General features: G+C 49.2%; 1 protein-coding gene across 1 annotated transcript in view; it reads left to right on the top strand.

Moving 5' to 3' along the window:
• The window catches only part of HTT (huntingtin), a 149,621-nt gene that overhangs the window by 48,238 nt on the left and 79,750 nt on the right, over positions 1 to 21,633 (top strand). Inside the window, exons 13-28 of the mRNA XM_043573106.1 lie at positions 744 to 867; positions 1,119 to 1,237; positions 3,034 to 3,145; positions 3,399 to 3,536; positions 4,375 to 4,533; positions 4,624 to 4,721; positions 5,779 to 5,918; positions 6,874 to 6,937; positions 7,186 to 7,286; positions 10,114 to 10,260; positions 12,019 to 12,139; positions 13,550 to 13,626; positions 15,114 to 15,265; positions 16,274 to 16,476; positions 18,805 to 18,931; positions 20,316 to 20,443. Coding sequence (XP_043429041.1) covers positions 744 to 867; positions 1,119 to 1,237; positions 3,034 to 3,145; positions 3,399 to 3,536; positions 4,375 to 4,533; positions 4,624 to 4,721; positions 5,779 to 5,918; positions 6,874 to 6,937; positions 7,186 to 7,286; positions 10,114 to 10,260; positions 12,019 to 12,139; positions 13,550 to 13,626; positions 15,114 to 15,265; positions 16,274 to 16,476; positions 18,805 to 18,931; positions 20,316 to 20,443 — 2,010 coding nt within the window. The remainder of the gene's footprint in view (positions 1 to 743; positions 868 to 1,118; positions 1,238 to 3,033; positions 3,146 to 3,398; positions 3,537 to 4,374; positions 4,534 to 4,623; positions 4,722 to 5,778; positions 5,919 to 6,873; positions 6,938 to 7,185; positions 7,287 to 10,113; positions 10,261 to 12,018; positions 12,140 to 13,549; positions 13,627 to 15,113; positions 15,266 to 16,273; positions 16,477 to 18,804; positions 18,932 to 20,315; positions 20,444 to 21,633) is intronic.

Genomic DNA, 21,633 nt, shown 5'->3' with positions numbered 1-21,633 from the left:
TGTCATGGTAGGATTTCTCATTGTAAGTTTTCTTTTTTTTTTTTAACCGAGGTAAGGTTGTTTTTTTTTTTTTAATAAACTAATTAGGATAGCGGAGGAAATTGTTTCTTTTCTGGGTTGTTTTTGAACATGTAGCTTGACGTTTTTTATTTAATTGTAAGGATTTGGAATGACTTTTTAAAATGATACAGAATTTACTTCAGTAATTACTCGTGTACTGAGTGAGGTTCCATCATTCAGTTTTTCAGGCAAATTACATGGGATTTCAAGTGAATGTGAATATTTTATTTTGCAATATGGAATCATAATCCAAGTTTTGGCTAAGTAGATGACATACTGTGTCCAGAACTTAGTTGATTTAGTCCTAGCAGCTTCGAAGCTTAACCTGGTGTAGTGTTAGGTTTTTGTCTAAAAGATTTCCCTCATTTTTGACTCACTATAAAATTTTCTTGTAAAGACAAAGATTTTTTTTTTTTTAATGTCAAAAAGAGAAAATTTCAGATTGGAATTTATTTTGAATTTTTATAGCTGTGAAGCTTTTTATAACGTAGTAGCAGCGTGTGGTCAGCGAACTGGATTTTATGTGCGTGCATGTCTGTGCATTTAAGGAAATGACCTTTGTGTTAGTACATAAGATGCGGTCCCTGTGATTTCTGGCTGTGCCTTTGCCTACCCACGTTGGAGAGCCTGTCCCTCGGTGACGTCCCATCTGAACCTTCACCAGCCCCTCTCGAACCGTGCAGGTGTTAGATGGGGCCGACAGCCAGTATTCGGGGATGCAGATCGGACAGCCACAGGACGAGGATGAGGAGGCCGCGGGCATTCTTCCGGAGGAAGACGTAGATGCTTTCCGAAACTCCGCAGCTGGTACGTGGACTTCCGCGGTGCGCTATGGAGCCGTCTTGTTTTCGACCCCAACGTCTCAGTTTTACCGTGGCTTCCTAGAAGATGTCCTTGTTTTCTGAGTTGTAAATAGCAGATGAGGAAGATCAGTTGAGGAATGACTGTCCTTTTTCTTGATCTAAGTCCTATACTTTCATGTGGGCTTTGTGTAAAAATGTATATTTGCTATTGAATTGGAAACTTGTCACTCAGTCCCAATCTCTCTGATTTTGAAGCCCTTCAGCAAGCACATTTATTGAAAAGCATGGGCCACAGCCGGCGGCCCTCCGACAGCAGTGTGGATACGTTTGTCTCAAGAGACGAAGCTGCCGAAGCAGGAGATCAAGAAAACAAGGTGAGGTAGTGAGGCCTGAGCCCACTCAGCATCCTGAGCTCACGTGAACGCTTGAGACCGCCGTGGCTGCTGTCTGTGCGCTGTGCTCCCAGCTTTCCCATCTCTGAGCTTCTGCTCAGCCATTTCGCCTTAAGTACTGACCTCTTCCTAGGTGTGCTCTTCCTTTCTGCCTCCCCAGGTGCGCCCCAAATCCTTGAGAATTGCCTGAAGGTCCGCCTCACTGAGAGTCCTTCCCAGACAGACCTGGCTCACACCGATTGGGCCTTTCGTCTGATGGCCACGCATAGTCTTGCAACCTGTCTTGCTTTTGTTCATTTAATTGATTTCTTTGTTTATTCATGGTGGTAAAATACATACGGCCGAAACTCTGCCGTCATCGCCACCGCAAAGCGGGCAGCTCAGGGCACAAGTGCCGCACGTTGCGCAGCCACCACCCTCCAGCCCGGAACTGTTTCCATCTCCCCAGACGGAAACTCCGTCCCCGTTAAGCGCTAACTGCCCCCGCCCCCCGCCCCTGGCTCCCACCCTCTGCTTTGTGTCTCCGTGGATGTGACTCCTCCAGGAAGCTCGTATCAGTGGGATCACGAAGTCACAAAGTAGTTGTCCTTTCGCGACTGGCTTATTTCACTTGAGATGATGTTGTCCAGGTTCACCCGTGTGGTGGCGGGTGTCAGGATGTCCTTCCTTTCTAAGGCTGAGTGAGGTCCCGCTGAACGTGTGCACCACATTTTGCACATTTTGCTTCTCTGTTCCTCCACTGATAGACACTTGGGTTCCATCTTCCGCCCGTGCGAATGATGCTGTGTGGACCTGGGGGCGCATGTGTCTCTTCAAGACCCTGCTCTCAGGTCTTTTGGATGTGATGTGTCCCCAGAAGTGGAATTGCAGGACCACACGGTAATTCTAGTTTTAGGTTTTTCTGAGGAACCGCCACACTGTTTTCCGCAGCGGCCGCGCCATTTCACGTTCCCGCCGACGGCGCCCAGGCTTCCAGTTTCCCCACGTCCCCCTCAGCCCTCGTTACTTTCTGATTTTTTTTGACAGCAGCCATTCTGTTGGGTGTGAGATTGTAGATCACCGGGGTTTTGATGTGCCGTCCCCTATGATTAGTGATGTTGGGCATCTTTTCATGTGCTGACTGGCCAGTTATATGTCTTTGGAGAAATGTCTATTCGAGTCCTTTGCTCAGTTTCTAATCACATTTGGGTTTTTGTTGTTGCTGAGTTATTCATTGAACTTTTTGTAAAGTATCTCTGAATTGCTTACTTTTTTACATGTAAGCGTCTTCCCAGTTAATTTTAAATTCCTTGAGGGCGAGAAAGGGCGTTCTGTACTTAGTCCCTCTGTAGATGCTCAGTCATCCTGTGGACTCAGCACTTCCTTCCAGGTCCCCTCTGAGCCAGGTCTGCTCCCTCCCGGCTTTGGGCATTCCTAGGGCTCTTCCTCTAAGTAGCTTCCCCTTGTGCTGCAGATGATGGCTCATGCCGTCTTTTCCCGAGTAGCCTCCTGATGCCAGGTCTCAGCTGCCTTCTATCCCGCGTGCCCTCCCTGCACGCTGAGCTCATCCCTGCCACGGCCCACGTGACCCCGTGTTAGGCCTGCCTCTGACCGCTCTGATCCTGCTCCGCCATGATCTGTGAGCTCAGGCTTGTGTATGATGGAGATGGGTGTCTCTGTATCCCCAGCGCCCGGCATAAGTGCTGCTCTGGAACTATTTGTTGAATGCACTGAGGAATGAATGTATTGGTTCCTTGGTTACAAGACGGACAACAAAGTGTCTTGTTTCTCTGTCGTAGCCTTGCCGGATCAAAGGTGACATAGGACAGTCTACCGATGACGATTCTGTTCCTCTTGTCCATTGTGTCCGCCTTCTGTCGGCTTCGTTTTTGCTGACGGGGGAGAAGAATGGTACGTATATAGCAGGGCAGGTCCAGCATTGAAGGAAATGCCTAGGTTTCAAGGTCAACATGGTGACCAGTTTGTCCCTCGTTGTGCAGCAAAGGGAGGAAGTAGAAGCTGGGCGTGAGCTCTGGTTTTGGCTGACCCACGGGAGCGGCGAGGGGACGCTGAGGGAGCTGGGTCACTGGGTTTAGTTTGTTTACGTGGCCACTGCATGTGTACCGCCTTGAAGCCGAACGTGACCGAGGTGGTTTCTTTGCAGTGTTGGTTCCGGACAGGGACGTGAGGGTCAGCGTGAAGGCACTGGCACTGAGCTGTGTGGGAGCCGCTGTGGCCCTTCATCCCGAGTCTTTCTTCAGCAAACTCTACAAAGTACCTCTTGACTCCGTGGAGTACCCTGGTATGTTGAAAGTTCACGCCTCATTCCTCATGTTGAATCAGTACTTGGAGAACTGTTTCAAATCATCTCGGCTACGTTAGTTTTAGACTGATCTGCTTTTTGAGTCACTTGGTGGCATTTGAACTATGTTGGAGCTCTATTTAAAACACAGGACTGGCGATGTTTTTAGCTTTCTGGACTCCGTGTAGATGCAGGGTTCAGTGTGAACACACGTGGCGAAACGATAGGGAGCTGGGGGCGTAAGCGCCAGTTCACATACCTGCTGCATTTATACCCAAAGCACAAGTCGCGTGTAATCCAAATTGCTTTGGGTCACGCTCAGCCAGGCCAGATGTGCACACTCAGAGACAAGTGGGACCTGAGACCAGCAGAGAACAGCAGATCCCGTCTCCTGTAGCACACTTTTCTGGGACACACTCTCATGTTGGAATAAATGGGGGAGGAACCGCACTTCTAAAATTGTCCTCCCGTGTTCTCTCCCTTTCTTTGGGCGAGGGGACACACTTGGGCTCTTGAATTCATATTAGGTAAGTGTGGACTGGTTTGAGTTTCTCTCATCTTTTTTTTTGAAGTGAAATCTTGGAATTTTGATTATTGACTGGCAACCTGGAATTAGAATCCAGAAAATCTGTGTGATATCAAGGCTATGATGAAGCTGGAATCTTTAAACCCCAAAATAGTTTCTACCACTCACGGTTGCTATATTCAAGTCTTTTCTAGATTTGGATCCCCCCCCCCCCCCCACTTTTTTTTTCTTTCCTAAGAATTAAGCTTTTATTCTGAGTTAGAAAATGGACGGTCGGGGCCTGCACAGTGGCTGGGCAATTTCTCTCTGCAGAGGAGCCATATGTGTCAGACATCCTGAACTACATCGATCATGGAGACCCCCAGGTCAGAGGAGCCACGGCCGTTCTCTGTGGGACCCTCATCTCCTCCACCCTGAGCAGGTCCCGCTTCCAAGTGGGAGACTGGATGGGCACCGTTAGAGCTCTGACAGGTAATGTTCGGAGTTGTCGGGGTATTTTCTAGATAGAATTCTCAGGCTCAAGTTTACATAAAGACGTTTCCTGTTTGCTCTTTTGGTCAGGAAATACATTTTCTCTGGAGGACTGCATTCCTTTGCTGCGGAAAACTTTGAAGGATGAATCTTCCGTCACTTGCAAGTTGGCCTGCACAGCTGTGAGGGTAAGCATGATCTTTGACAGAAATCAATTCTTTGATCAGTGGAAATTTTACCATTGTTATAATTGAAATCGGGCTGAATACTGAATATTTCCAGACATCCTAAAGGTGTAAACAATAACAAACGTGTATGTGTTCACCACTCAGCTGTAGAAAGATAACATTACCAGTAAAGGTAAGGCTTAATTAAGTGTAGTTTAAGTTTTAACACTGAATATTTGCTAAAAACGTACCTTTTCTAAGGGTCCCTTTAGAAATATATCTCGCTAACCTTAAGTGTAAAACCTGTGGGATTAAACAACCAACGGCTCTCTTAGGCCCATAGAAGACCCAGTCAAAGTGAGCGGTAATGTTACCTGGCCACCTGTGTTCTGTGCCAGTGCTGCTAACCTCCAGCCTGTACCTGGTGGCATGTTGAACCTTTGTGTCTCAGGGGGCTCACAAATCACTACTGGCCAGTCAGCGACAGTAAAAATCAAAACAAAAACCCAGCGAATTGCCAAACTAACAGCATACCTTCCCTTTACAAAATTTCACGGCCAGAATTGTTCCTTAGGTGCAAACGTCTGCCAGGTTTCCGTCGGTGTCTTTCCGGGAGCAGAGGGAAGCGCGAGCCCCTGGCCCGGAGTCACCCCGCACCCGTGTTGTGGACGTGCCCGCGGATGCACGGAGGGGCGGGAGGGGCAGCCACGGGAGCTGTTCTGGCGCGTTGGGCAGTGGAGAACGCGGACACTTAGCAGCGGGCCGTGGGTCCCCCACCAGCCCTGGCTCTGAGCCTTGATTTAGGATGGAGCCGTGCTGCTGTGCTGCACGGCTCCCTGTTAACATGCCGACCAGCGGTCACGAGAGTGGCGTCTGGGAGTAGAGGCCAAGACAGAGACGGAAACGGGCGTAGAGAGAAGCAGAGTTGTGTGAAAGGGACACATTGGGTTATAAACATTTCTGAGCGGTGTGGGAAAAGTGTGGCCCCCCTGCTGCAGTCAGAAGAGGAAGCGGGTCCGTGGACGAGTGATGTCCTGGAACGAGGTGGGACTGACCCTGACTGTACCTTGTTCTCCAGCACTGTGTCATGAGTCTGTGCAGCAGTAGCTCCAGTGAACTGGGACTGCAGCTGATCACCGATGTGCTGAGCCTGAGGGACAGCTCCTACTGGCTGGTGAGGACAGAGCTTTTGGAGACGCTCGCAGAGATTGACTTTAGGTAAGTGAGTCAGGGTCATTAGGTGAGCAGACCTAAGCTGCTCGGGAGCTTGAGCTAGGAATTGAAAGGGCTGGGTCGGTTGATTGAGTTACTGATTAGTGAGGCTTCTCAGGTAACCCGTGAGTCGGGAGTCTGGGCGGCTCGGGTTGCTGATGCTCGTTTCCTCCTCAGCTTGCCCTGTGCCTGGGGTTTTAAAATAAGGCAGAGGAGTGGATCTTTCTGGTAGTTTTAGTCATCTGAATGTGCCGGATGGTGGGAATGAGAGAGCTCATACTTACATCGCGCGCTCGTGGAAAAGGAACATACTCCTCACCACACCGGATGTAGGTCACGTGGGCTACTTCTGTGTCCTTGCGATTACGGGATAACTTGATTGATGCCCTTGCAGGTTTTCATTTTCGAAGAGGAAGTTTGGTTTAAGATCTTCTCTTTCAACGCTTTATTTTAGAAAGGGAAATTTCTATGTTATCCAGGTGTTTGGTTCTTTTTCAAGCCACTGTAATAAAGTGGTTGTTATGTGTCAGGCTCAGAGCTAGGTGCCCTCCGTGGTTATTTCCTTTCTTCCTCGGAACACCTCTGGGAATGAGGGCACGCTCTCCCCTCTGCCTCGCAGAGGAAGGGGTGAACGGCCCCATCCCCACGGCCCGCTCTCCTCCCGTGGTGGGTGTTTGAGCTCACTCTGAGGCCGGGTGGACTCTTTCACAGTAATAGGTATTTGTATTTATTTTGAAGAAAACCAGTGTACTGAGCGCTATCTTACCGAGTGAAACGATGAGTGGAGCATAAATTGCACTTGTTTAAAACCACTCATCCTTCTGTGGGCTTCGGGAAGCACCGTCTCTCCCTGCCCACGCTGGAGCCGGCCTCCAGCGTCCCGTCTGTCGGAGGCTTGCAGGCCGACAGCGGGTGTTGGTTGGGTAACTAAATTATTCCGTTAAAAATGTTCTTTTGTTAGGTTGGTGAGCTTTTTGGAGGCAAAAGCAGAAAGTCTACACAGAGGGGCCCATCATTACACAGGGGTAAGCCGTTTGTTTTCGTGGGGCCACATCGTCACCTCCAGGAACTGCCCTTTCCCGGGGGTGGCGGCTTTCCCGAGCGCTCTCCGTTCCAGGCTGATTCCGCGGTTTAGATCGTGATAGTTGGGATTGTATGTGTGGGTTCAGGCTGGTGATCGGGAGTCCCTTCTCACTGGCCTTCCGAAATACCTTCCCTGGAATTTAGTTCAATACGGACGTCATCCCTGTTTTCCTTATCCTTCTCTCTGAAGCTTTTAAAACTGCAGGACCGAGTGCTCCATGACGTCGTCATCTACTTGCTCGGGGACGAAGACCCCAGGGTGCGACACGTTGCCGCAGCTGCGCTGATGAGGTAGTTACCGAGTGTCTGCTCTTTGCTGCCTCTCGTGGTGAGAGCGCTAAATGGTACGAGGAGGGGAGCCGGCACGTCCAGAGAGTAGGTCAGCGTTCCTAGGTCGTGTGCGCCCACCTTCAGCCGCTCTGAAACCATCAGAACAGGTCGTATTTACCCCCGCAGGAGTCCACCGGGAGGCCGGAGCAGCAGCAAAGTACTAGCTTCCTAGCGTCAGGGGGACACGCTCTCGTTGTCCGAAGCCTGGGATACAGAGGAAAGTAAAAGTCACCTTAGCTTCTCCCCTGGAGATGCTCACTGTTAGCACTTTGATGCATATCCTGCATAGGAGTCTCTTTTTCAAAATTGAGACAGACGCCTGTGATGTTGTAATCTGCTCATTTCCACTTACTATACTATTAGCCTCTTCTGGCCTCAGACTTCTGAGACAGGAACCGTAAGCACCGGTGTTGCGGAGGATTCGGTGTACTTGTACTTCTGTACTGAAGTGCGTGACACATCCCACAGTGGGAGATCAGGGAAGGCTCTCAGCAGCGTTTCAAAAAAAGAGACTTTGCTCAGTGGCCAAGAATTCACTCTGGAGTTGCGATAAGCTTTTACATAAATATTATTTGGTTGAATGTTAAGTTTTCTTTGACAATAATGGTCAGTAAATATTATTGCACATAAATGTTTATGTACACATTTTTTCCTTAGAATGAATTCCTGGAAATTGAGTTACTAGGCCAAGCTTTTTGGTGTTGTTTTTTAAAAATTTTCGTGGCTTTACTGACATATTTTATAGCCCTTAAAATTTACCCATTTTCAGTGCACAATTAAATGATTGGTAGCAAACCCGCAGAGCCGTGCAGCGGCCTCCACGGCCCCAGTGTTAGGACACTCCCGTCACCCCACAAAGATCCTGTGCCCGTTTGCAGCACCTCCCACCCCCCAGCCCCAGGCAAGCACGAATCCACTTCCTTTTCTGGGCCTTTCCTACAAATGGGATCATACAGTAGGTGGACTTCTGCTCCTGGCTTTTCTCACTTAGTTTTCGAGGCTCATACATGCCACAGTGCGGACGTGCGGTTCGTTCCCTGTGTTGCCGGATGCTGTTCCTTTATGTGGATGACACCGTCCGTGTCTGCTTCGTCCACTCACCAGATGGCTGTTGTTTCCACTTCTTGACCACTATGAATTGTGCTGGTGGAGCATTTGCCCACAAGACTCTGTGTGGACATATGTTCTCATTTCTTTTGGGTCAGTACCTAGAAGTGGATTTTTTTATGGGTTTTGGTACTTACTGTGAAATTGCTCTCCAGAAACATACCTGGGTTTGTACTCTTAGGACCAGAATATGATTATGCCTGATTCTTCCCACCAAAACAGACATTTCCAAAAAAGTTAAATATGTGTCAGTTGTTTAGGCAGAAATTGGTTTTTCATTTTAAAATAACTTCTCTTTGGGATGCCTGGGTGGCTCAGTCAGTTGAGTGTCCTGTTTCTTGATTTTTGGCTCAGGTCACGGTCTCACAGCTGTGAGATTGAGCCCCTAGTCGGACTCCACGCTGCGTGTGGAGCCTGCTTAAGACTGTCTCTCTCCTCCTCTGCCCCTCTCCCCTGCTCATGTTCGCTCTCTGTTAAAAAATAATAATAATAGGGGAAAAAAAAACTTAACCTTTAAGTAATACAAGTTTACTGCACAAAATTTAGGGAAGATACTAAAATGGAAATAAAAATCTTTGTAATCCAACCACTCAAAACCACAGTTCCAATTTCATGTGTATCCTTTCCGTTTTCAGTGTCGTCCTTTGCGTTTCTTTGATTGCTTGTGAGCTGTACCTTTTCACGCACTTAACTACGTTTGTCTGACTTACCTGATCGGTGATTGTGGACCTTTGCCACTTCCTGTAAATGATAGCCACTTATTTTACCTTAGAAGAAGGTTGTATTTATCAGTACGTCTCCATGGGGGACAGTGACCTTAATTAAAGATACTGGGGTTTGCAAACCAATGTGATAAAATAGTCGTTTCTGTAAGTTATGAGCCACGTCCATGAGTGTGTGAGTACGTTCGTGTAAAATGCACACGGAGTGTCAATTGCAGAAGTGAGCCCTTCTGTTCTTCTACGAAATGGTTCTGTATTCTGCTTCCGAGTTGAGTTTAGATTTGTGAGGGACCTCAGCCGGAGCTTTGCCGTCTGGGAACGTGTGGGACAGTGTTGCAGGCAGAATTGCCAAGCAAGTAGGGGCCAGCCCCTGGCATTCAGATCTGCTCTGCGCTCAGTACTTTCTGTGGATGGTGGCTTCATGTACTTGTTCATGGTGCTCAAGATGATTAGAAAGAGAACTTTATTTTTATTTATTTATTTTTTTGAGAAAAAGCACACGCAGGCCTGTGCATGTGCGTGGGAGTGGGAGAAGGACAGAAGGGGAGAGAGAAACTTTTAAGCGGTCTCCATGCCCAGCATGGAGCTCGATCCCACGACTCTGAGATCATGACCTGAGCTGAAATTTAAGAGTCAGATGGTTAACCCATTGAGCCATCCAGGCGCCCCCGAAAGAGAACTTTAAATCAGAGCATTTTATTGTATGTAGAGAAAGGTACAGACAAAAAGGAAGTACAGCACCTAGTTATTTCAGACTTGGTGTGATTTGTGTGGGGGTGATTGGTCCTGTGATTGGAACCCCCTGTTCTGGCGTGCTGGAATGCCAGCCTGAAAAAGGGAGGTGGTGGTCTGTGGGTAGACCATGTTTCAGGCTTAACCACTTTGATGGAGAAGGGTGATGAACCCCAGGTGAGTTTCAGATACTTTTTTTAAGTAAATAAACCTTACTTTTATGTTAGGCTTGTCCCGAAGCTGTTTTATAAATGTGACCAAGGACAGGCCGACCCAGTGGTGGCTGTGGCGAGAGACCAAAGCAGCGTTTACCTGAAACTTCTCATGCACGAGACTCAGCCCCCATCTCACTTCTCCGTCAGCACCATAACCAGGTACATGAGCCGGGTGCGTCCTGAGGTCGTCGGGAGGAGGTGCCCTTTCCCGATGCTTCTCTTTTGGGCTTTAGTCCCTAACGTGTGTTCTAGAGAAGAAGCTTTAGGTGAGAGTGTTCCAGTAGGTGTTCTCCTTCGGTGGGATAGTTCTCTGTTCGGGATGTGCCGTCCCGCCTCTTCACTTGATACACTCTGCCGCCGTCGCGGTGGCGACATCAGACATCTTGTGATCCATTCGTTACCAGCCACGTACCAAGAAGTGTATTTTCGTGTGTGACTCCTGGGCTGGGTCTTAGCTAAACACTTGTCCGTTAAGTTTCCTCAGATAACTTGGCGCTGCTAGTGCGGAGTCCAGCTCGGTTGTCAGGCCCCTCGTTTTGAGGCGACCTGGCGGCTACAGAGTGGCAGCGGCAGTCGGGCGGTCTGCGGCGATCACCGTCACGTTTATCGTGCAAGCTCCGGCACGCCCCGCGGGTGGTGCCCACGGCCCCCCAGCTGGTCTCGGGTCAGCGGCGGGGACGGAGGAAGTCGCCAGAGCCGAACCGCTCCCAGGGAGTGAGGGTTCCTTAGAGGCTGAGTCTGCACAGACGCCTGCAGAAGCGATGCTAGGAGAGACGTCATGCCGTCTTAACGCTCGGTTTTAAATGTTATTTGAAACATGAGCTTTGTTTGTGACTCTCCTGTTAGCGGCAGTTTCTAAAAAGCTTGGACTAAGCGGCGTCGAAGCGGAGAAGTTCGTTGGATGCTTTCGCTCTGAATTTGGAACTCGGCTTGTCGGATTTTGAAGCTGTTCCTAACTAGATATTTTCTCTCCTCATGTAAAGATTGCTTTAGAAAAACACATGAAAATAATTTTCTCAGAGAAATCCCTCGCCCCTCTGCCCCCCACCCGCTTTTTTTTTTTTTTTTTTTTTACCCTAAGAAGTGGCATTTTCTTCTCTCTGAAAAGAGAGACTATTTATTCAGGGTAAATATTCCTTTAACAGAAGAAACAAATGCCACATATGAGTATCTGGTCGTCAGGGGCTGAACAAGCCTTGGGTAACCTGCCATTTCAGAGGGTCATTTCAGAAAGTGACGATTTCAGTGCCAGCAGGGAGGAGTGGCACATTGCCTGGCCACCGGTTACTGGCCGCGGCCCCGAATCTCCCCCTCCCGCCTCCGGCCTCGGCGAGGTGGCTGTGGTGGCCGTGGTGACTTTGCCGCCTGCCGTTGGGGAATTTATGGGAGAAGAGAAAAGAACTATTCTCCTGAGATTCATTTCTGGGACCTGAGGACCCCGAGGGATTCAGAAGCGAACCCAGCACTAGTCCTGCGGGGGCCCCGCTGGTAGGGCAGGGGGCGGACGGCCTGCACGTAGCTTCACGAAGGGTTGAAGTCCATGTGCCAGGAGAGGGGTGACGGAGAGTCCGTGGTGCTCCTGCACTGGGGAGAATGCTTTCTTCTTTCCTGGAATCAGGGTAGCTTCCAGAAGGATTTCTTCCAACTTCGGAGTTTGAAAAATGCGTGCTTTTGGCAGGTGGGGAGATTTCAGGCGAGGCTGTGGTGGGGGGGAGCGCTGCAATGGGGTGGCCGCAGGAGGGTAGGGATCGCAGTGACCGGGTGTGTGTCTAGCCTCTTGTTCACCTCAGAGTCAGGACTGCTGTAACTTCCTAGAGGCTTTAATCTTAAACTTTGAAATGCCATTTGAATTTTGAAACTACCATAAGCTTTAGTGGTAGATTTGAAGTCTCCGTGTTTCCGTGTTTTTCTTATTAGAATATACAGAGGCTATAACCTACTGCCGAGCATGACAGACGTCACTGTGGAAAATAACCTCTCGAGAGTCATTGCGGCAGTTTCCCACGAGCTGGTCACGTCGACCACGCGAGCACTTACGGTAAGTCCCCTGGGTTGGTGTTCTCGAAATTGATTGTGGGTGGTTTGTGCGGTTGGTTTTTAATGGTGACGGGAGGTGCTTGCGTTCGAGGTCTTCTGTGTGGGGCTTATTCCCTAGGACTTGTGTCCCAGGGAGCAGAGTCTGGGCTTATTGGATTGGGCGTGCAAACAGCCATTTTGTTTCTGATGATGAAAGTAACACGTGCTCATTGTCAAAAAATTCAGTGTAGGAAGACATGAGAATGAGAATAAACACTCCCATAATCCGGGTTGGTAACGTGTCAGAAGTTCAAACTGCCTCTGATGTAACGGACTCGGTGAGTGTGTGATGGGCGCTACGGGGAAGAAGCAGACACACCAGCAAAGGTTTCTGTGCGGTGTAATTACGCGTGTCGTCGTTTGCGACACTGACGTGGAAAAGAGCCGTTGCGTCCAAGAGTGCAGGGGCGACCCCATTCCAGTGATGACGGAGATCTGTATGTGCAGCAGAAGGTTCACACACCTGTCATCGCGGTGCTTGGGAGAGTTTTTCATTCTGTAGAGAGACGGAATCTGGGTTACAATAGAGAGACCAAAGGCCACGTGTGATTATGTACAGTCCGATCTCTGTTGGGAAAGGTCGTATTCACACATGTCCGTTTCTCATACTCAGGAAAACGACTGGCAGAAAATGGCCAAAATGGATTTTAGGACTACGATTTTTGTTTCATATTTTATCAAATACTTATAAATTTCCTAAAATGAACAAGGGTGACTTTCATAATTAGGAATAGAGGATATTATACAAAGTTGCGTTAATTTGCTGTTTCCCCTGTCATTTATTTTATGTGGCAGAAGAAATACTTGCATATTGTAGAAAAATCCCAACAATTATGATTGGGTTGTCTTGATAAGTATATAGTGCCTTTTAAGCCTTGATATTGTTTGGCCTCTTTGTAGTTTGGTTTTCCCTGGATTTGTTTAAAGTTATCATAAGCTTCGTTTATTTGTATTTATTGTGGCTTCCATGTGTCGGGCACTCTTCTAGGCTTGGGATGTAAACACAGAGAGGGTCCCTGTCCTGTGCCTCTCGCGGCCTGGTCAGGAGGTGGACATCAGTGAGCTCCCTCCAGCACGGAGAAGACCAGGGCATGGGGAGGGCGTGGGGCCACTGCCACTGTGAGCAAAAGGGCTGTGCCGGCTGCTGGCCTCCCGTCACGGCATAGAACGGTCCCTCCTTAGCGCCCGTGTCTCACTTGTCCAGTTCTGCCCTTGAAGGACGGATCAGTCCCCTGGTAGGACACATATCGTGAGACACAGACCTCAATTCTGTTTTCATTGTTTGTACTTTCTATAAAGGGTGAAAGGAGGGTCAGTGTGATAAACACTTTTTGGTGCGTGGCTGTGATTTTCCTGTCTTTTCCTTCTTCAGTTCGGATGCTGCGAGGCTTTGTGTCTTCTTTCCACTGCCTTTCCAGTCTGCGTTTGGAGTTTAGGCTGGCACTGTGGGTATGTATTGTTCTCAGCATGTGGCTGTCTTCGCTTATGTGATCCAGACATCGTTACTGGGATCTCCTTGTTTCTTTCTTAAATCTTGTATCAGTTTGACCTTTTGGAAAAATACCCAGCAGAATGCTGGGCTCTGCCCTTTTAGCTAGTGACAGAGCTCCTAAAGATCTGAATTCGCTGTGACTCCCGTGGGTGTCAGTCGCCTACTTGTCAGTGCTTTGGGGGATTTCAGGGTGTGACTTGTAGATTCATTGTAGGGAATTCACATATGTTGGCAAGACGTCTCTAATTGGCTTCTCTCCAAAAGTCTTCACCGGGTATTAGAAATTTGGAAACGTTTTTTGTTTGAAACCAAATAATATGACCTATCATTCAAAATCATGATGAGCTACAGTGTGTAATTTAGGAACTTGTACTTATATTAGCACTTTTCATTTAAAAATGATTTTCTTCCAGGAGATGGCCCTAATAGCATCTGTGAAATAATTTCAAGTCTCCTGTGACACTAAGAAATAAGCTTTTACTGTGTGTACCAATGACTGAGAAAAATTTTGGGACTCACCATCAGTTTTTTTTTTTTCAATGTTTATTTTTGAGAGAGAGACAAAGTGTGAACAGGGGAGGAGCAGAGAGAGAGAGGGAGACACAGAATCTGAAACAGGCTCCAGGCTCTGAGCTGTCAGCACAGAGCCCGACACAGGGCTCGAACTCAAGAACTCTGAGATCATGACCTGAGCTGTCATCGGACGCTTAACCGACTGAGCCACCCAGATGCCCCAGGGCTCACCATCACTTTAAAAAAAAAAAAATCTTTTTTTAGTGTCTATTTATTTATTTTGAGAGAGTGAGTGTGTGAGCGGAGGAGGGACAGAGAGAAAGACACAGAATCTGAAACAGGCTCTATCTAGCCTCTGAGCTGTCAGCACAGAGCCTAATGCGGGGCTGAAACCCACGAACCGTGAGGTCATGACCTGAGCCAAAGTTGGATGCTCAACCGACTGAGCCACCCAGGCGCCCCTTACCATCCCTGCTTAAAGTAAATCTGCAGATTTGTGTCTGTGTCAGCCTATGACCAGCTAACATTTGCTTGGAGTGGATGGATTGCGTCCTCCGGTCTAGAATGATTGCTTCCCTCTGTCCACAGGGAGTTACTGAGCAGCTGCGGTTTCTGGTCATAGATCCAGTGCCTGACCTGACTCTAGGCTACTTTGGCATTGGAGTAAAATATGCTAAGTCAAAATTCGAAGAAAGTTAAAAAGTTATAAAAGTAAGCAGTTTCAGTAGTTTTAATCAGATGTGCTACCTGGTTTCATTTCTCTGAGTTTTGTGGAGCTGAGGTGTATGTGCAGGAAGGATGTTAGTTAACAATAGTAAAATCACTCTGTGAGCTGGTACAAAACGTACGGTGATAGGCCTTCGTGGTTCATGGGAGAAGGCAAGACTGCTTTACAGCTTTTGTCATCTGACCTGCCCGTGTTGGCTTCCAGGGCACCCCCGCTGAGCGTGTCCGGTGAGTCCAGGAAGAGCTGTACTGTTGGCATGGCCACAGTCATCCTCACCTTGCTCTCGTCAGCTTGGTTCCCGCTGGACCTCGCGGCGCACCAGGATGCACTGGTGCTGGCCGGAAACCTGCTCGCAGGTAGTGGCGCGGAGGTGGAGCAGGGGCTTCGGGTCCAGAGCTGTAGGTTTCTTTTTGAGGGATGGGGTGGTGCGCACGCGAAGGAGAATATTGTGAGGCCATCGCCAGGATGGTTCCAGCCCTTTGTCAGAGTTCCCGACGTCAGCAGCATGCATGGATGTGAGCTATAGGCATCTATTCTGGGCCGACTGTTTTAAAGGAGCCCTTTTCCTGCCCAGCCCCTCAGCCACAGGTAAACCTGTTCCTAATTTCATTTTAGTGGGCACCATGTGCCAGGCACAGTCCCAGGCACCACAGCTGTAAGAAAGGGCGGTGTGTGGGCTCCGTTCACAAGTCACATGTGGATTCAGCGGGTGACGCATGTAAACTAAGTACAGTGGCTGCCCAGAGTGGCCATCATCGCTCTCTTTAAACACCAGGCGGAGGGCGTAGCCTATTTGAAGGCATAGAGACACAAAAAAATTTGTGACATGTGAGGACTGCAAGTAGTTGGGGATGTTAGGTGAGATGAGGACTGACAGGGAGGATGTGAGGAAGGAAGGCCACTGAACTTGACAGGTGGGCTGCCTCGCTAAGTGCTCCTTCAGTATGACGTCCTATTTGCTGTGCCACGTCATGGCAGAATCTCATGGAGGGGCTGGCAGTGGGGCTGGTGCATTTGCACGGTCCGGTCCCTCAGCGGCTTCAGTGTGGCTTGGAGGAGAAGGTAGGGAAACCCGCTTAGGAGGCTCATGTCGTAGTCGAGGTGAGAGAGTCTGAACGGGATAAATGGTGGTGGGCTGACTGGAAGAGGATGCAGGGCGCAGGATCAGCAGGCCTCGGCCCCCGGTTCGATTGGGGTTGAAAAGATCCGGGGCGCCTGGGGTGATTGGCACGTCCTGACTGGGCGTACGTACTGTGGTGATGTTAGGAAGGTCCACCGGCTGGAGATGTCCGGCAGACTCAGAGTGGATGGGTCTAAATGACTTGCCTACTCATTCCTTTCCCCCACATTGTGCCGCATCACAGCCAGTGCCCCCAGATCTCTGAGAAGTTCGTGGACCTCTGAGGAAGAGGCCAACCCAGCAGCCGCCAAGCAGGAAGAGGTCTGGCCGGCTCTGGGTGACCGGACCCTGGTGCCCATGGTGGAGCAGCTCTTCTCCCACCTGCTGAAGGTGATTAATATCTGCGCACACGTGCTGGACGATGTGGCTCCTGGACCGGCAATAAAGGTAACCTTGGACTCGGCCGCCGTTTAGCACAGAGTGACGTCGTGGGTGTCAGACATGCCTTCGTGACTCATCTGTCCCTTCCTTAGTCTTTTTCACTTTAAATGAACAAAACCGCTCATATGGTGACATTGGATTTAACGCCATAATATGTCAACCAATTTATAGCTCTTTTGGTACCGTCATCGGTTACTGTCGTCTCTGAGGGGAAAGCTATCTTTATTCTTGGCTTTCAGCATTAGCCAAGAAAGCTCATAAGGAAGTTGCTGGCTTATTAGGTAACTAACTCATCTGCTGTCTCCTGGAATGTTGGCAGATCGCTCTTCTGTGAAGTGTAGCTCTATCAAATCAGCTTCCCAAGTGGTAAATTGTTTGCACAGTGAATAAGGTAGATGAGCTCACTTATAATTATATCCGATTATTCGCACACTCCTGTGTCCTCTATCTCAGGTTACTTCCATCTTGAAAAAACTCCTCTAACTTCACATTCTGCTTCGACCGCCGCTTGGTCTCCTCATCAGTACAAACCTTTCTGAAGAGTGCCGTCTCCCCGCTTAACACCTTAGGGCCTCCTGTGGCTGCAGCCATCGATTCCCCAACCTCCAGGGGTCGGCTTTCGGCCACCACTCTCCACAGCAACTCTCCCTGCCAAGATTGGTCCTTGGGTCTCGTGGGCACCTCTCGGGTCCTGTCTTCTCCTGTGTATCACTCGGTACCGCCACGCAGGTCCTGAAACAGTCATTCCTGCTGGTCTCCGGGTTTTTGTCTCTCGTTTTTCTCCAGCCAGTCTGCTCGCCGGGCCTTCTCCTGGTTTCACCTCTCTGCCCACCACTGATGATCTCCAGGCCCTGTCCTAGGTTGGCCTCTCTTGATATTTCCTGGGCCAGTTCTGTCCAGTACAACTCTCTGTAATGGTGGGAACATTGATGTCTTGGCCAGCCAGGACAGTAGCCACCAACCACACGTGGTGACTGATCACTTGAAAAGTGGCTAGCGCAACTGAGGAACTGAACTTCTAATTTTGTTTGTCATTAAATGGCCACGTGTAGATAATGGCTCCTTTACGGGACGGGGCAGCTCAAGGTGGTCAGTCCTGCTCTTACCGTTGGTATTTAAACGTCAGAGACCCCAGGTGTGTCTTTGGGGTGTCAGTCCAGGGACGCGCCATGCATCTCCTTGGATGGCTCGCAGACTTCAGGTGTGCTCTGGATCTGAGCTGCTGAGCCTCGCCCCTGCCCGTGCTCCCCTCACTTTGTGCTTTGTCAGCTGCAAACGTGGTGGTCATCATAGCTCCTTGTTTCATCAAGTCCTGTGTTTTCCCTACTGAATATCTTACAAAGACCCGTATACACGTGCACACATGCACGTACATGTACACACACGCACACAAATGCACACATACCCGTATAGGTGCACACGCACATACACACTTCTCTGTGTGTTCACTGCCACTATTCTGGTGCAAACTGGTGACCTGATGGAGTACTGCTACAGCCTCTTTTCTTCTTTTTCTTCTTGTTGAGACCACATGTTAACAAATACACCCTGCAACTCCAGCATAATTCGTATGCCATACGATCCTTCTGCTTACAGTGTAGGATTTGGGTTGTTTTAGTACGCCCAGAGCCACTGGGCCATCACCACCACCAGCGTAGAGTCCAGAAAGGAACACGAGACATACCTTTAGCTCTCACCCCCAACCTCTCGTGCCCCCCAGCTCCAGGCAGCCACCACCTACTTGCTGTTTCTGTGGACCTGCCCGCGGTGGACACGTCATGGGAAGGGACTGTGTGGTCCGTGTCTTGTCGCTCCTGATGGCAGCTTTTGCCACACTCCGTCCGCTTCCCTGACGCTGTGGGGAGAGAAGCAGAGCTGAGGCCCAGTGCCCACTATGTGCCTCCTGCAGTTCTGTCTCTGTCCAGTGGTCCCCTAGCTCTGCTGCTCGTTAGCCTTGACGTTGAATACGTTCCTTCACCTCTGAGCTCGTTTCATCATTTGAAAATGGGTTCAGAACGTTGCTCCGTACCCTTTTTCCTGTCCTGGCTCCCACAGAGTGCCCTGGTTGCCACTGGAGGTGATGGGTGGGCCCCGCCTGACCCCCTTCACGGTCCACCTGTGAAGACGTTCTGGGTCAATCCCTGCCACGTGTGATGGTTGTGTGGGTCAGTGTAGCTGGTACACGTACCGCGTGTGAGCTCCGTAAATGAGGATTCCGAGAAAAACCAGATTGCCTGGGTTGCTTGCTCTGCTCTGGGAATGGGAAACCACATCTGCGAGTTTCAGTTTGCATGCTGGTTCTACTTCCTTCACAGACTCTGGTTTTTGTTGCAGGCAGCCTTGCCGTCCCTAACAAACCCTCCTTCTCTAAGTCCGATCCGCCGGAAGGGAAAGGAGAAAGAGCCGGGAGAGCAGGCCTCTGCGCCCTTGAGCCCCAAGAAAGGCAGCGAAGCCAGTCCAGGTATGAAGTGTTAACGGGCAGGGGACATGGTGTGTGTCATCCAAAGCCAGGACTATGCTTATGTTCGTGCCGAAGTTAATGTGATAACTTGGTATTTTCTGGAAGTAAAACACATGGCAGTGGAGCCGGGGAAAGAGTTTCCTCAGTGGGGGTTCGGATACTAAATATTATAAATATCCCTAACTGTGTCCAGACCGTGTTCTGGTCTTGAGTGCCTCTTAGTGTCACTTGCCAGTATGTGGCCACAGAGGTCTGCGGGCATCGGGCCCCTCGCAAGGAGCCCTGCCTGCTGTCCTCCCCGTCCCACTTCTCCCTGCAGAAGAGAGTAGAAGAGACCCGAGTTTGAGTCGGGGAGGCGGTGTAGATGGCTGGGAGCAGAGCTAGCAGGTGAAATACTTGGTTCTGACATGTGAGGCCCTCTCCAGTTGGAAGTGGCAGGTTTACATTTGGGCGCACTGCGGTAGGGTTCAGTCATGTGAGTGAACGGGACCCAGAAGCTCAGATCGTAGAGCAGCTTCTAGACCTGGGACGGTCTCAGGACAGAAGGGGCCACGGTTTCGGGGGAACCTTTCGGTTTCCACCGACCAGGCAGCCGCTGTGGGCTGGGGAGCCAGGGCGACCCGTCCTGTCCCGCTCCCGTCAAACCTGTCAGCACGCTGCCTCACGGCGCCTGCACAGTTGTGGTCTCCTAGTCGTTTTGCTTACAGAGTGTTTATGGGAAGGCTTTTTAAAAGCTGCTCTTTTCTAGGGATTGACTATAGGACACAGGAGGATTTGCCAGCTTTAAAAGCTTCAGAACTTTACAAATGTAAAGTTACAGTATGTCACTGATACTCTTTCTGGTGGATTAAATCAACTAAGGGCTCCAAGTTGAAGATCTTTAAAACTCGAGTAGTATAGTTTCCATATAGTGCTTGGCATTTTAATGTTTCATGTCCGTTTCATGATAATATGCATGCTTTTTACAGCGTTTAAGCACGTTGGTTGCTTACAGGGCGCGTGACCTGCACCGGCCAGGGCTCAGCGCCGTTGTGCGCTGGGAGCCTCAGGGAGCCTCAGGCTCCTGGCAGTTGTGTGATTGGCCGGAGGTCATTGAACTAGTCGTTCCTCTGATTTGCAAACTGGCAGCGAGACCGTAACAACAGACAGTAGCCTTACACCGCTGTTTTCCTTTTCGTCTTGTTTTATTTTCTGGGGACTGCCTGGATTCTACTTATGTCTAGCAGTCAATTTTTTGTTACTTCTAGTTAATCAAAAAGAGGAAGAATTTGAATTTTATTCTACTAGAATACCTTTAAAAGCCATTATTGCTAGTAACTTCTTTTAAACGTGGCAAGTGTTTACTTTTGATCTAAAAGTTTATTTTGTGTGGTGTGTTTTACAGCCTCTCGACAATCTGACGCCTCAGGGCCTGTTACAGCAAATAAGTCCTCATCACTGGGGAGTTTCTACCACCTTCCTTCATACCTCAAATTGCACGATGTCCTGAAAGCTACTCACGCTAACTATAAGGTACTGACCGCTCCTTTTGTAAGAATATGCACGTGCTCAGATTTCTAATAGATCGTGGATGTGTTTGTTAAGATTCGCAGCTTGTGTGTGTACATACACGTACATACGAGACAGCGTGGGGTGTGCGCTGTGACGGTTTTTTTCAAGTTTTGTCTTCAGCTTTGTTTATGGTAGCTTTCATCATATCAAAACGTAAGGTTTCTGCTGGAGTCGCAGTCTCTCTGTGGGTTACCGGGGCTGTGTCTGGGCCTCCCAAGGCCACCCCCCACCTTCAGAGATTTTCTGGCAAGACTCTGGGACTGGCGTGTAGTCGTTCTCACAGCTGGGACTTCTACCACAGCGTGGAGTCTGCAGGGATCCGTGCACAGGCTTCCCGTGTTCTCTCTGTCCATTGAGGGCCACAGAGCAGCTTTGTCCCCCGAGCAGCGGAGGCTTCCTCTGCCTGGCACGAACTGAAACCTCAGCCTCGCAGAGGCAGGTGTGCGACGTAAAACGTGGGATTCCTTCCCAGAGTCCAGGCTCAGGGAACCAGCCCTATCAGGGAAGGTTTTCTATCAGCGTGGGGGACCTTCGATTGGTCAAGTGCGTGGACACCACCAAGGGCCCACCTTACAGACCGGTTTCTGTCTGTTCTGTTAACTCTTCTGCACGGGTATGTTTCGTACCTCGGGCCTTCTCACACTGAGATGGTTAAGGAAAAATCTACCACGATTTCTCATAGGGCTTTTCGTTGGTTAGCTGCCTGCCCAGTTTCCCTGGCACTGTCTCCCAAATAATCCAGTTTTCATGCACTAACTTATCTGAAATACGACCTTTATCAGATACTAAATTCTCATAGTTCTGTATTTCTACTGTTTTGTTACATCCGTCTATCTGTTCATCTTTTAGAAGCACGCGTGCTGATTGTGTAGCTGCTCGGTATATTTTTTGAGGTGGTCAGTCCCCCCCGTTCTCCTTCAGAATTTTTTCTGGATGTTCTTTTCTTACTCATTTTTGCATGTGAACACTAGAATAAACTAATCTAGTTCTAAAGAATCCTGAGAGTATTTCCATTGGGATCATGTTAATTTATAGATTAATTTGGGGAGAACTGGTAACTTAGATGTTAAGTCCACCTGTCCAGAGTGTGGGATGCTTTTTTTGTTTATTGAAAACTTCTTGTATATGCCTCAGATGTACCTGAAATTTAA

This window comes from Prionailurus bengalensis, chromosome B1 (genome assembly GCF_016509475.1).
Source record: "Prionailurus bengalensis isolate Pbe53 chromosome B1, Fcat_Pben_1.1_paternal_pri, whole genome shotgun sequence".
Lineage (NCBI taxonomy): Eukaryota > Metazoa > Chordata > Mammalia > Carnivora > Felidae > Prionailurus > Prionailurus bengalensis.
This window is presented reverse-complemented; position numbering and strand designations above follow the sequence as displayed.